This window comes from Agelaius phoeniceus, chromosome 14 (assembly GCF_051311805.1).
Source record: "Agelaius phoeniceus isolate bAgePho1 chromosome 14, bAgePho1.hap1, whole genome shotgun sequence".
Taxonomy (NCBI): Eukaryota; Metazoa; Chordata; class Aves; order Passeriformes; family Icteridae; genus Agelaius; species Agelaius phoeniceus.
The window spans coordinates 15,983,070-15,997,882 of record NC_135278.1 but is presented as its reverse complement, the minus strand read 5'-3'; the positions used below and the strand labels follow the sequence as shown (position 1 = coordinate 15,997,882).

At 40.1% G+C, this 14,813-nt stretch overlaps 1 protein-coding gene across 1 annotated transcript in view; it reads left to right on the top strand.

The window, feature by feature from the left end:
• BRWD3 (bromodomain and WD repeat domain containing 3) overlaps positions 1-14,813 on the top strand; it is a 50,029-nt gene that overhangs the window by 13,873 nt on the left and 21,343 nt on the right. The window contains exons 7-18 of the mRNA XM_054641640.2: positions 2,890-3,050; positions 4,015-4,236; positions 5,611-5,711; positions 6,351-6,421; positions 7,270-7,370; positions 8,537-8,577; positions 9,988-10,092; positions 11,044-11,197; positions 11,619-11,753; positions 12,152-12,280; positions 12,680-12,905; positions 13,540-13,710. Coding sequence (XP_054497615.2) covers positions 2,890-3,050; positions 4,015-4,236; positions 5,611-5,711; positions 6,351-6,421; positions 7,270-7,370; positions 8,537-8,577; positions 9,988-10,092; positions 11,044-11,197; positions 11,619-11,753; positions 12,152-12,280; positions 12,680-12,905; positions 13,540-13,710 — 1,617 coding nt within the window. The remainder of the gene's footprint in view (positions 1-2,889; positions 3,051-4,014; positions 4,237-5,610; positions 5,712-6,350; positions 6,422-7,269; positions 7,371-8,536; positions 8,578-9,987; positions 10,093-11,043; positions 11,198-11,618; positions 11,754-12,151; positions 12,281-12,679; positions 12,906-13,539; positions 13,711-14,813) is intronic.

The window sequence follows — 14,813 nt, the reverse complement described above, 5'->3', positions numbered from 1 at the left end:
CTATAGTAGATTGTGAGCTAAATTGTGACTTGAGAATTGCTCTTGTCAGCTTTTTAGCACTGCAGTTTTCCTCAAGGTGTGGCCTTCCAGGACCAAGGACTGGGGGAAAAAAAAGAGAAAAATGCCTGTATTTTGCAAGTTGGTAGTTGGAGGAGCTGAGGTGGCCCTTCAGTGTTGGGACAAAATTAACTTTTCTTATCAAGAAGGCTGAATCTCCTCCCTTTTTATGGGAAATAACTGTCTTGAAAGTTTTTCCTGGCAGGGAGTACTGAGGGGGTGGACTTGGCAGCTCTTACATCCAGTGTGGCATGAAATACATCAGTTAATGAGATAGGTTAGTAAAATTTTTTTGGGTTACTAAGTTGCTATTTCTCCACGTGGGAATTGTTGGGTTTTAGTGCTTTGGGGCCTTAGGAGGACAATAACTTCATTGTGCTGTAGAAAGGAAACTTGACAGGGATTTTTGTCATGTGGGGGTAATTCCCTATTTAGATATTGTGTATTAATCTTCCTAAAAATACAGGAATGGAGAATGTTTGCTTTGTTCCTTTGAAGCAGTGATAGTTTTTTTTTGTCCAAAGATGGTGTTGCCTTGATAAAGCTGTTGCTCCTCATGGCTCAACAATAGTTCTGGATGTCTCTGATTGAAGCATTTCATAAACAGGGCTTTTTATTTGGTAATTATCCATGGGAGATGGAGAAGTTTTATCCCCATTGTGCAAATAGGGAAATAAACACAGAAAAAAAAAAAAAAAAAAGAAATTACTTTCATATCCGCTGAAGCTGAACTGATTGCAAGGCTGGGAATCGACCGGAACAGTGAGGTGCCAAAATTGTGGGATTTTGGTGCCTTTTGGTGCCTCCTTCATGGGATTTACAGCAAACAGCAGTGGTAAATGTTCAGAAGGATTGCAGGGGGACACAGAAAACATTGTGATTATAAGGAATATTTTGACATAAGAGTGTATCTTTTTGATTCACACAGTTCTTTGTGTGGTTAAAAAATATTCAAAGCCATTTGAAATTGCTTACAGGCAGACACACTATTATTATGTATTTAAATATATAAATATATATATATATTGAAATGGTTGAAACCTTGAAAGGCACAGCAGAATCACCATGTTGCTGAATGACTCCACGTCTCTGTTGGCACACAGGGTAGGGAAAGGGAGGTGTAATCTTTTTAAGAATTCAGCTTTTAAGCTGTCATACTCAAAGAGTAAATAAAATAATGTGTAGGCAAAGCTGAGGTACCTTGAGCATTTATCACTGTGTGATCTCTGTGTTAGAGGTAGGAAAAAGAGCATAAAATTTCAGTTTTATTTTGCTCAGGGTGACAGTTTGGTTTAACAGCCCTGGATAATATTAGGTATCAATTGAATAGTAGGTAGGTAGTAAATTAATTTGCTTTAGTGTGTTTTGCTTTTTAGTGTTGCTGAATGTGTGTTTTTACATGCACAGCAAATATTGACTGAAGGTGAGGTTATGCTGGAGCCTGATGGCTTTTGCAAGCATCTTTTATGCAGCTTTTTTTCCCTTGTGTCATGTTTCAATTGCTTTGAGTGATTAAAAATAATCCACATTTCAGAGCCTAAAACTGAGACACAAAAATGCTTTCTTTAAAGCTGGAAACAATTTCTTTTCCTTGCTTGTGTGTAAATACTTCAATGGTATCAATTTACAGCAGGAGTTGCAGGTTAGGAACTCTTTGAAATGGCACTTCTTGACTTTGTAGATTAATTTTTTAACGTATTCCATGATCTTTTTTTGGGTAGATTGGCAGCGATATCATGAGACAATTAGGACATGGCTCGAGTTTTTCACTGGATTTTTAAGCTGAAGGAGTGAAAGGCACTAAAGAGCTTTGTGGGGCTCCTGTGAAGCCCAGCCCACATCAAGGTGCAGGGGAAGATAAGGAATTGCTCCAGGGGATCTGCTATCACAGGCACTCCACAAACCCACCAGCACAGCTCTGTTAGATCCTCAAGCGCCACTGAAAAACCCTCTCAAAACTTTCAAATCCAAAGTTCAAGTGCTGTGAGCGAGGATAGGTTAGGGAAAATGGAAATAGGAGAATATTGGTGGAATTAAATACCCGAAAATGGTCTCAAATTGTGCATCCAGTCAAAGGCCTTTTTTTTCAGAGTGGGTTGGTGCATTCAGGTTTTAGGCTGTTCTTGGAAGGGCAGCTGGCTATGGAAAGAGGAAGGAGTTTGTTGTGTTGCAGTTCTTTCTCCTACCTGCCATTCCTCCACCGGGAGTTTCCCATCAGTGCCACCTGTGTCTTGTTCTTCAATTCCACTGCCATGGGAATGCAAGGCTGTGGATGTGGAAGTCCTTTGGCCCTCACATGTGATCTGAAAGCCTTTCCAAGGAAAGATTTTTATCACTTTTTATCAGTTCTTTTATCACAAAAAGACACTTAAACTATTATTGTACTCTTCTTGTAATTGATACTAGTAACATGTAATTTCCTAAATTTCCTGAATTTCCTTTCTTCCTTCAAAGATTTTCCTTAAAGATTTTCCACATCCATGTAGGATAAATGTATCTGTTACCTGTTCATGAATTGAACATTGGAATACTCCCATTTGTGGTGGGAACTTTTCTTTTTATTCTGCTTATATTTTTGGTAAGGAAGCAGGTGCAGCCTGTGGTGGGTACTGAAAAGCTCCATCAGGAGTGGGATTTCTTTTTATAACACTGGACAGAATGTTCTGATAAAGTGGAAGAGGTTCAGATTTATTACTGAGTCTAATAATAAAGTCATTAATAAATACTATATTTGATTTAATATTTATTTACTCTGAGTTCTGGACAAAATTCATGTCTCACTCTTCTTTTTGCTTCTTTTTTGCTTCTTTTTTGCTTTCTTTTCTCTCCCAGTTCATATCCTTTCTGCCAGGCAATTAACTGGATGTGGCCGTTTCAGCCACTTGTTCCCAACGTCCACCTACCAACACATGAAGATGCACAAGAGGATTTTGGGGCACCTCTCCTCTGTTTATTGCATAGCCTTTGATCGCAGTGGGAGGAGAATTTTTACAGTAAGTTTAAAATTTGGACCTTTTTCTTTGTGAAGATTGCTTTGTTTGGTTTGGTTTCTTTCTTTCTTGGGTTCCTCAACAGCCTCTAAGTCACTGATTGAGATGGAGATGTGACTTTGTTCAGCTGCAAGTTGCTTTTCTACTGAATTTACCTTCCTGGATTTGTAGTGTGTCAGTGACAACTATTTTAAGTTTTTCTTCAGAATGCATTGACATCCATTTCTGTGGTGATGCCCTTGCTTTTTGTTGGGCACACTTAAAAATCAAGAGATTTTTCAAATGAGCGTTGCATTTTTAGCTGTTGATGTTAATCCCTGTGCATGGAGTGACAGGATGAGGAGGAATTCCCACTGCCAGAGGACAGGGTTAGGTGGGATATTTGGAAGAAATCCTTCTCTGTGAGGGTGCTGAGGGCCTGGCACAAGGTGCCCAAAGAGCTGTGGCTGCCCCATCCCTGGAGCCAGGTCAGATGGAGCTTGGAGCAACCTGGGACAGTGGAAGGTGTCCCTGTCTTCCAAATAGATCCATTTCCAGCATAAACCATCCTGTGATTCCATGATCCTCTTTTGTCAAATTGAAATCCTTGACTCCATAAGATGATCCCCAGGCTCCACAGTCCATAGAATCATAGAATCCCAGAATGGTTTGGATGGGATGGAATATTTCAAAGCCATCCAGTGCCACCCCTGCCATGGGCAGGGACACGTTCCACTAGCCCAGGGTGCTCTGATCCCCTCCAGGGATCCAGGGGCAGCCACAGCTTCTTTGGGCAACCTGTGCCAGGGCCTCACCACCCTCAAGGGAAGAATTTCTTCCTAAAATTGGACCTCAGTGGGATCCCACAGAGTTGTCCTGTCGCTTCACAGGGGTTGTGATTCCTGTCCATCCGCAGTGATCAGTGTGTGACATAAATGGAACCTGTCCCGTATTTTCTGTAACCTTTGGGAATTCTGTGCCATTCCAGGGGTCAGATGACTGTTTGGTGAAGATCTGGGCCACGGATGATGGGCGCCTGCTGTCCACCCTGCGCGGCCACTCGGCCGAGATCTCGGACATGGCCGTCAACTACGAGAACACGCTGCTGGCCGCGGGCAGCTGTGACAAGGTGGTCAGGGTGTGGTGCCTCAGGACCTGTGCCCCCCTGGCAGTCCTGCAGGGCCACTCAGCTTCCATCACGTCCATACAGGTAAGGACTGATGGGCTCTTCCCCTAAAACCTTGAATTAGAATGGGAGTGAAGAGCTGTGGCGGTCAAGGATAAAATCGGTGGTTTTGGCTGTGATTTGTCCCAGCTCAAGGGTGTTTTTCCTGGTTAACTCAATTCTGTGGTGCAGGGGATAATCCTCCTGCTTCCTCATGCTTATAGCTGTGTGATCCCACTGCTGCTTCCTTAGGTCTAGAAAATGGGAGATCTCAAGCTCTTTTAGAACAACTCAGAGAGCAGCAGCATCTCCTTGGCTCAGCTCATGTTTGGCATCTTTGCTGGTGCTCCTGGCACAGCACCTGACCCAGCACTCTTGTCTTCACTGAGAATATTTGTTCTGCAGAAGGATCAGTTAAAATTCCTTACTCCCCATTTCTCGTTTCCTTGTTATCTTAGTTTTAAAGAGCTGCTCTGGATGTTGTAGCAATTGCAGATTTTCTTTAAAACAACTTCACAACTGCCAGGCAGAAGCCTCCAAAAAAACAAAATTCCAGGATGAAAAAGACAATCCCTGCAATTTGGCAGGTGATGCACATAGAGAGGAGAGTGAGTGGGGCTGTTTGGCTCAGGATCCCTCTCTCCTGGAGTGGTGCTGCCTTGGATTCAGCACAGGCTTCTCCATCGTGCCAGCATTCCCCAGGAGTCTCATTTCTTCCCATTTTCCCTACACTTCCAGTTTTGTCTGATTTCAATCATGTAAAGGTGATTGTGTTAGAAATGGCTTTATAACTGGTATATTATTTATTTACATGTTTATGTATGTATATATATATGTGTGTGTTTGTGTGTGAGTTTTTCTCAAGCTCTTTGTAAAACTGAGTGTTTAATAATACAATTTAAAATGATCAGTCACTGCTTTTTGAGGAAGCAGTACTGGATTCCTTTATCAAATTACCAGGTAGCCTGAGGATTAAAGGTATTGCTGCAGTTATGAAATCAAGAATAAAAAGCTTTCCCACTCCTTAGAGAGGTTTAGGAATTAGGAAGATAGAGGAGAGGGGATCCTGCTGTGCAGCTGTTCTTCATTGGGCTTGGATGCAGGAATAGTAGTATTTGCCATGTTTGATCCAGTTCTATCCTAGAAAGAACTGGTTTTGCCCCATTTACAGGGTTGGGCTTGTTTCATTTCTCCAACTTCCTTTGTGTGGTAAAAACAAAGAATTCCTAACCAAAATGTAGGTGTTTTCCATTTCCTCAGCTTTATTTTTATGGAAGTTCAGGTTCTGTGCTTACCCTTGCTCTCTATACTCCTGGGGAGAAACTAATGTGTTAATGAAAAACATTCTTGTCAACAAGTTTCCAGCATGAAAGAAGAGAAAATAGGAGCTGGTTTAATTGTTGTAACTTTTACTTTTAGTTCTCTCCAGCAAGGAAAGGAACAACTCGATACCTCACTTCCACTGGTGCCGACGGAACAATCTGCTTCTGGCAGTGGCATGCAAACACCATGAAATTCAAGTGAGACTCTTGAGATAATTGCAATTGTTTGAACTCAAGGAGGAATTTATTTTTCATTTTGGCATGGAGAAGAATGCTGAGATAATGAAATAAGGGTGTTTTCTTGCTCAATAAACTGGTGTGTGGGGCAGGAGCGCTTTGGGGTTCTGTGTTGTTGGAACCCAAAGGGTTTCAGAGACTGGGGTTGTTATTTCTGAGGTTTGTGCTTTGCAAGCCAAAGTTGTGGAAGAAATTCCAGCTTTTACATTCAGGATTAAATCCCTGTCCAAAATGTACAGGAAGAAGAATTAATTTGCTTTTAATCAGAAGAATGTACGTATGTAGATGTCATCAGATCCATATTTAATCAGGGGAAAATGCTATTGGAATAATGGTTTGGCAGGGTCTGTTTCAAATAGATTTGAATTGGTGAGGATAATGATAAATCAGTTCAATAATCTTCTCAGTTTAGGGAATTACTGTTTTCTTATTAAACTAAGGAAGGAAATTCCTAAAATGAAAAACAAATTCCAGCAAACTTAGGTGAGAATCATAAAATTAAGAGATTTAAGATGAGCTTGACCTCAACCTGCTGAGCTGCAGGGTACTGTTTGTGTTGAATAAAGAAGGAAAAATAAAAATATTGTGTTTTGCATGTAGGGATCGTCCTGTGAAGTTTGCAGAGAGGTCCAGGCCTGGTGTTCAGATCTCCTGTTCCTCATTCAGTTCTGGTACGTGTCCAGCATCAGCTGTTGCATGAATCTGGGGCTTTGGTGACAGTTCTGTTGCTTCTCTTTAAATGCAAATAGTGTTATACACTTTTCCTGTTAATTTTAGTCCTGTCAAATTGTGATTATTGGAAATCTTCCCTGCAAAGTGTCTGCCTCAAGCTGCTCTTTCTCTTTTTTCCTGTAATTTAAGCTAAAGTATCTTGACCAGTTCCAAGGCTTTCAGTCTCTTGTTTTGCACATCAGAAATATTTCTCTGTAACATCCTTTTAAGGCTTCATCTTGTAAAGGTTTTGAGTGAAAAGTTGTGGAAATCCTCTGTCAAAGATTACACTTTTGCCAATCTTCCAAATTTGGCTGAATTCTAAGAGGATCAATTCAATGTATTGGAAAATCTCATCTTAACAAACCTTCTTTACAGCTTTGAATGAGCAAAAATACTGATTTTTACAAAGAAAATGATGTAATTTCTCATTAAATTTGCTTTTTGAAATTGAGAACTTTTGTAGAGCCACACTCCTTTTTTAAAGCCAGAAATCCTGAATTAACTAAACCCATTTCATTACAGTGAACCACACAATAGTGCCCTTTTTGAGCAATACTGTAAAGAAATTACAATAAAATACCTTAATCACTGCCTCCCAACTCAGCAATAATTTCTCTGATACGTGTGAAGCAGATATTGAAACTGCATTTAAATATTTTATTCAACATTTACCTGTTTACATTGAAATTTTCTGTTTAAAACTAGTTTGCCGCTTTGACAAGAAAGCAGCAAATTAAAATAAATGAAGTTAAAATAAGTTGTTCCTTGGATGACTTTTCTTCTCACAGAGAATTCTCTGTTTTAGGTGGCATGTTCATTGCAACAGGGAGTACTGACCACGTGATAAGAATTTATTATTTGGGCTCAGAATCTCCAGAGAAAATGGCTGAGCTGGAATCTCACACGGTAAGAGGCAAATCCAAAAGAAAATCTCTTTTTCCCTCCTCCCTTTTCCTCATTTCAGGAACTTGATTTCTGTACATCCTATTTCTTTTTATTTACTGTCTAGAATTTGTTTGGCTTTCAGCGTTGTGGTATTTGTATGCTTGGAAATTTGTGGGATGTTTATTTTTAAATCCCTTTGAGGCAAGAGGTTTGTGCAAAGTAGGCTTCATGTATTTCATTCCCCAGAAAACTGAGGGACCAGGTGATTTTCCCTTGTTCTTGAAAGAATTCTGTGTTGGAATGAGGAATTAAAACAATTTTAATGCACAATGTCATTTTTTTCCTATTAAACTGGCTGTTGAATGTTTAGTTAAATCCAGATAAGACAAAGTAATTCAGAATTTGGACTGTGCTGTCAAAATTTGGATCACGATGGTAACTTCATTTAGAAAATAAAGCTTAAAAGCATATTTTTTTCAGATAATGCAGAAGGGTTCCCATAAAAATTCAAACTACAAATTTACCACCTCAGGAACATTTTATGGATTAAGCCCAAGGTCTAAATTGATTCCATGAACTTCAGTGGGAGTCGTGGCTCTCACATTGAAGTCTCCAAGTCAACTCATCTAACAAGTATTTTGCTCACAAAAGAAAAGGATGTTTTCTGTATTGAACAGGTTTGGAAGAAGATGTAATTCCTTTAATTTCTTTAAATCCACTCTTAATCCTGCAGACAGCTGTCAGCCCCCCCTAAAACAAATCCCAGTTACCAGGAGATAGAGACATCAGTGGGAAAAAGGAAAGCAAATCATGGAGCCAGCACAAGTATTGGGCAAATTTTAAAAAGGGCAAAACTATGTCTAAAACATAACATTTGTTTCTCAGTGATTTGTGAGTGTTAGTAAAGCCAAGGTTTAAATTTTTTGTTGCACTTTCATGTTAGGTGTAAAAATTACAGGAAACCATCACCTCTCTGAAGTTTTCTATTTCAGTGTTTAACATAATTTGTTTGGTGAAGTTTTAACTTCAAATACAACTTCTCTGCACTTGAATTTTTTTTACTTTCTTTTTTTAATTTTTTTTAATTTGCTAAGTAAAAATCTCATAGAGATTTTAGGCTGATCTGATTTTAGGAGATCTTTTAGGCTGAGTTTTTCACTTCTGTTGTTCTCCTCCCTCCTGTTTAGGACAAAGTGGTTGCAGTGCAGTTCTGTAACAACGGTGACAGGTGAGTGCTGGATTTTGGACCTGACAGTGATGATATTTAATTTTCCAAACAACATTTCATGGAAAATTTGGCACAACAGGAAGATTTGCCCATGGGCTTGGCTTAATCTTGGACAGCTTATTGCAGAGTGTTGCAAGATGTGTGTCATGTCCACAAGCTCGAACTCGTTGTCCTCTGCTGTAACAACAAAAATGTTCTGTAACTCTGCTTTTAATTTGGTTTTTCTTTCAAACAGAAAATTGGAACCCAAATTTTATAACCTTTCTGTGTAAGAACCTTCCCAGATAGCCCCCAGAGGGGTTGCCTGAGGAGGAAGAGCACTGTAATCAATGTAGTCTAAAGCAAAAGTTAAGTAAATATGGATGCTTTTATCTCAGCTTTTGCTCCTATTCTTATTTTGCTGGGCAGGAGGTTTAAGGGATGTGCCTTTAAGGGATGAGCCTTCCAAGCCCAACTGTAGCTGTGCACCTGTACTTGGAGAGCTTTGTCATGTGGAATTATGTGGGAATGTGCTGGGATAATTGTACCACCAGTTCCTTCCAAGCCATGTGTGAGGGAAGGAGGTCACATACTCACTGAAAATTAAATGCTCTAACAATGCTGTGAATGGAAAAGGGGTACCTTCCTTTTTATTTCAATATAAAGAAGTAAAATTAAGAAGAAAATTAATTTGTCACAAGCATTTTCAAACTCTTTTTCATCCCAGTGAAAAAAATCAGATCAGGGAAACTGAAAAGGTGAAACAATTACTTCATAAAATTGAATAGATTTGCCTTTTAAGTATAATTTTGTATATAAATGGAATATACTTCTAAAATGTATTACTTGAGGAGCTTTTTCCCCAGTTTCTCAAGAAAAATTATTTCAGTAACATCAATGGCCAAAGCATTACAATGTGGTTAAATACATTCACTGCATGCTTGAAATTTTTTAATAAGGAGAGTTTTAAAAATGAAAATATTCTTGTTAGCTCCACAGGCAGGACAGCCTCCTTGTGCTCCATTTGGCTCTTTCCCTTGCCTGTCTTCACCCTGTCCCTAAGTTAATGCATTATAATTTATGCCAGACTCCTGGCACTCAGTTTCCCTTTCTTTGCTGCCACTCTGAGCTGCTCCAGGGATTTGCTGATGTCATTAAAAAGGGAATGTGCAGCTCGTATGAATTACGACATTGAAGTCATTCCAAGGCCATCTGCTGCTGGAGCCAAATGTAATTAATGTTGTGGGCTAGAAACTCTCTTGTACCCTCCAGTATCTGAGAGGAAAATTGTAACCTCATGGGTGAGAGAAGTAGAGATGCACAAGTACACACTTCTAAGTGTATATATATATAAATTTATTGGTGTCCATGTGGGGATGAAACCATCTTTATTCAGATTTTCATGGCTTCTTTTTCCCCTTTGCCCCACAGCTTAAGGTTTGTCAGTGGAAGCAGGGATGGAACAGCAAGAATCTGGCACTACCATCAGCATGACTGGAAGAGTCTGGTCCTGGATATGGCTACAAAAATGACAGGGTAAAGCAGAGCAAGCAGAGCACACCTCATGGGCACATTTACATGCAAGCTGAATCCTCCATTATATTGAAAACTGGTTATTTGCTTCCATTTCTAATTGATTTCCATGCATTTATTGAAAATGTCATGGTTTTGTCGACTTACACAGTTAATTTACCCCCAAATAAATAAAAATGTGTTGGTACTTCTCTATCCTAATGGTTGAGGGATATTTAGTATTTTACACATGAAATAAGAATGTCAAATGATTTGTCTTACAGAAGGAGGTTTTGGTACAGCCCCAGTGAACATTTGCTAATACATATATATATATCCAACATGGTTCTTAACATTGTATTTCTACCTTAGGTTTCCAAATAAGAGGTGAAATTAGTGTTTGGTTCTCAGGTTCCATTAGGGTTTTGAGTTTTTCTTTTTGAGATCCTCAAGTGACTTCTTTTAAGTGCCCTGTAATTGAATTGTAATTGAATATTCACAACAACAAAGAGCAGAAATGGAGAAATCCATTAGGCACTTGCTTTGCAGAATTCTCCATATTTCAGTGGTTGCATTTGCAGTGTTTGCAGTCGGAAGTGTGAGTTGGATTTATTTAGCAGGTTCCTGCTCATTGTGGAGTTTACTGATATTGATGACTGATAAGAAAAATGCCTTGTAGGAAAAAGCCTAATAGAGCTGAAAGGAAAAATGAGGGTAGGGAAGGATGATGGCTTAGGAACAGAGGACAAAATGTCCTTTTTAAGGAAATAGAGCTCTATAAATCTCAGTGGCACTGAATGTTTCCTGTATTTGGGTTTTACCACTGCAAAACCATCCTTCATTCTCCTGCCTTACCCGGAGTCACAGAGGTGCCTGTGATCCATCCTGCCCCAAATTTCATACTGAATTAGCCCTCCTAAGTGTTTCCAAATGTAGTTACTGATTTATTCCTTTTTAAATTGCTGATTTCCTTAGAAACAACGTGGCATCTGGAGAGGACAAGGTCACCAAGCTGAAGGTTACCATGGTGGCTTGGGATCGATACGATGCCACCGTCATCACTGCAGTCAACAATTTCCTCCTCAAAGTGTGGAACTCGTCCACAGGGCAGCTTCTCCATAGCTTATCTGTGAGTACAATTCCAGGGGGCAATCCCAAGTGGATGTAGATCACTCTGAGATTGATTTGAGGCTGAACTCATCACCATTCCCATGACAAGGGTTTGGTGTTGAAGTGTCCAGCTGTCCCTGCCTGCTGGGAGGAGGGTGCACCGTGGGGACAGGAGCTGATGTGCAGGATCCTGGTGATTGCTGGGAACCCTTTGGAGGCTTCATTTGTGCCCTGGTGTCTCCTTCCTCCCCATCCCTCCCCATCTCAGCAGTGCTGAGCAGTGATACTGCCAAGCCTGTGGCAGGAATGGTGACCAAGCACAGGACATGAGGTGTCCTGGGTGACTCCCTGATCTGGGATGTCCTCTCAGTGACTCCCAGCACATCTGGAGATACCACATGGAGAAATAAAACTTTTTTTTTCCCCTGCTGTCGTTGCAGGGTCATGATGATGAAGTTTTTGTTCTGGAGGCTCATCCCTTTGACCAAAGGATTGTGCTTTCGGCAGGACACGATGGGAATATTTTTGTTTGGGATATAGACAAAGGAACAAAAATTCGCAATTACTTTAACATGGTAAGAAGGATCACAGAAGGTTTGGTTTTTTCTTTTTTCACAAAACTGGTCTTGAGACAAAAGCAGATTTCATTAAATACCTCCAGAGCCAGTACAGCTCTGAGATCTTTGGTGATCTTGCCCTATGACTGCCATTAACATGAAATGTAGACTTCCGGGTGGTTGTTCCAGAACATACATTAAAAGTTGGGCTGAAATTTCAGGACAGAGAGAAAATGTGAAGTTTTACTTTGTTATTCAGTTTAACTCTAATAAATAAAAGTGTAAATCAGTCTTGAGCAAGATGAGAAATCACAGAATGAGGATTCAGTACGTGTTGGAGCGCAAGGGAAATGTTTGTGAAAATGCTCTTATAGAGAGTGTCTGGTTGTGAAAGGAATTCTCTGTGCTTGGTACAGATTGAGGGCCAAGGCCACGGAGCTGTTTTTGATTGCAAGTTCTCACCAGATGGGCAGCATTTTGCCTGCACAGACTCTCATGGACATCTGCTACTATTTGGTTTTGGATGCAATAAATATTATGAAAAGGTGGGTTGAATGAATTTTAAACTCTTCCCTGTCTTGACCTGATTTTGTCTTAGGAGTATTTGTGTTACAATTTATTCCCTCAACCTGCCCCAGACAAAATAATAATTGGGTCATGGAGCAGTTGCTGTTTATCTAAATCAAAGAGATTTAGACAAGAGACTCTATAGATAGAGGAGAAAAGCATTAACTTCTCTGTCCACCTTTCTTGCCTATTTTACTGTTGAATTTCTGCATCAGGCCTTGGTAATAAACCACATTTGTGGTAGGAATCTGTTCTCTGTCATAACATTCCTTGTGCTGATCCCAAGTGTAGGAGTTGTGCTTTATGGGAGCCATTCCAGAGCAGCAAGACAGCTGCAAATGGCCATTGATTTATTTCCTGAATTGCTTTTCTTTCAGATTCCTGATCAGATGTTCTTCCACACGGATTACCGGCCCCTGATCCGGGATGCCAATAATTATGTGCTGGATGAGCAGACTCAACAGGCTCCACACCTTATGCCTCCTCCATTCCTGGTGGATGTTGATGGAAATCCTCATCCCACGAGATTCCAGAGGCTGGTGCCAGGGAGGGAAAATTGCAAGGATGAACAACTTATTCCTCAGCTGGGATATGTGGCTAATGGTATTCTGTCTGAAGCTCATGAATAATACAAGTGTGGCACAGTACTGAGCACCAGCTCCTGGGATGGTGCTGTGAGGATGTATAAATTTATGGTTTAAATTCAATATACAGGTAGAAGAGGGAGTGGGGTTATGTGTGGAATCAAATTGACTGGAGGCAAGAGTATTCCAAAATCTGTGGATTTTTCCCAGGTATATGGCAGATGTTTAAAGCATTGTCTATTAATCTCTGTAACTGTGGATGTGAGAAAGCAGCAGGAAAGTGAGGAGGACATGGAAAGCCAGCTTTTGTTTTTTAAAAGAGTTCTTTTTTCTTGTAGACACAAACTTTAGCAAAATGCTGATCTCCAAAAAGACCTTCCATTCTTACCTACTGAAGTATTATTTCTTTCTGCTGTTTCTAATGGCTTGTATTTATGTTCTACATGTGGTCTGGAGTTTTAGGATTTTATTGTAACTTCTCTTCTAAACTTTGCCTCCATTTATTACATGAGAGCAGAAAGCCAGCTGGTGATCAGATGTTTTGCAGAGCAGACAAATTGTGGTGCAGAGTTTTAAATGGGATTATTTCTGTGCTCTTGGCTAATACAGAAATCCATCATTTCAACAGCATTTGTGGTTTTGTTCTTGTCAAGGTGATGGTGAGGTGGTTGAACAAGTCATCGGGCAGCAAACCAATGACCAGGATGAGAGTATCCTTGATGGAATGATCAGAGAGCTCCAGAGGGAACAAGATTTGAGACTAATTAATGAAGGAGAAACTCTTCCAAACCCTCCCCTCAACAGATCCCACTCTGTTAATGGAGGTCAGTGTCCAGCCTTACCTTCATCAGTTCCTTGTTTATCACAGGAAGGACTGATCAAAATGTTAATGTCTGTTCTGACACATTGTCTTTGAAGTTCTTTTCTCTCCTCTTCTTGTACACCCTGTTAACCCCTGTGGAGCACTGGGATGTTCTGTAGATTCCAACAGGGGAATTATAAATTTAAGGGGCAGCTGAGGGCACCCAATGGTCTAACTGGGCTGTATCTGATTGTTTGGAGTTATTAGACTGGAATTATTCCTGTTATAAACCAGTTTCCTGAAAAATAAGCATGAAGTTCACTGTGTTGTTTTGATATCAGTGCAGAGATGAAGCTTCATAACTGCAAAATGCCAAAATGAAAGCATATAATTAGGGGCTGTCAGTGGAATACAGTGTTGTGACAGACTAATGGTTTCCTGCTGCAGCACAAGGCTGAGCATCAGTGCTAATAAAATAAACATGCTGCTCTGTCTTAGTGTTTCCTTAGAAAGCTTGAGATTATTCTCCTGGTAAGTGTTCTGCTACTGTGATTTTATTTTTAATACACAGAGTGATTAAAAATTGAAACCACACTCAATGAGATGTGAGCAGCTGAGTGAGTGCAGCTGATGGGAGGGAGCAGATGCCCAGCACTGTGCTGCAAGTCAGCCTGAGCCTTGGGAGAATTCACAGCTGCTAATAAATCATTTCTAGGTTAAGTGACTGATTACATGTGTTTGAAGTAGATTTCCTGGCAAAGCTCATTAGGATTTGGATGTGGAATTGTTTGTGTTTCAGTCCAAGAAGGAGTAAAAAAATATCAGGGAAAAATATGAAAATGCATTTTTGCTTTGATCTAAGTTGATATTTCAAAAAGGTTGCCTAAAAGGCAGCTTCAGCTCACACAAAGTCTTTTCTGCTGCTTAGGATATGTTGATGTGTGGTACAGTCCCAGTTCCCAGTTACTTGTGTGTCCCTATAGTTGTACAAAGGAGTTTCCAGATATGGGTAGTGTGGAAATCAAAGCACTTCCCTTCTAGAGCTTGCATTGATCAGTGACTTTGCCCACATGAACTGCCCATTTGAGTAATTTAATTGGAGTATGTTTAGCGTATTTAAACTGC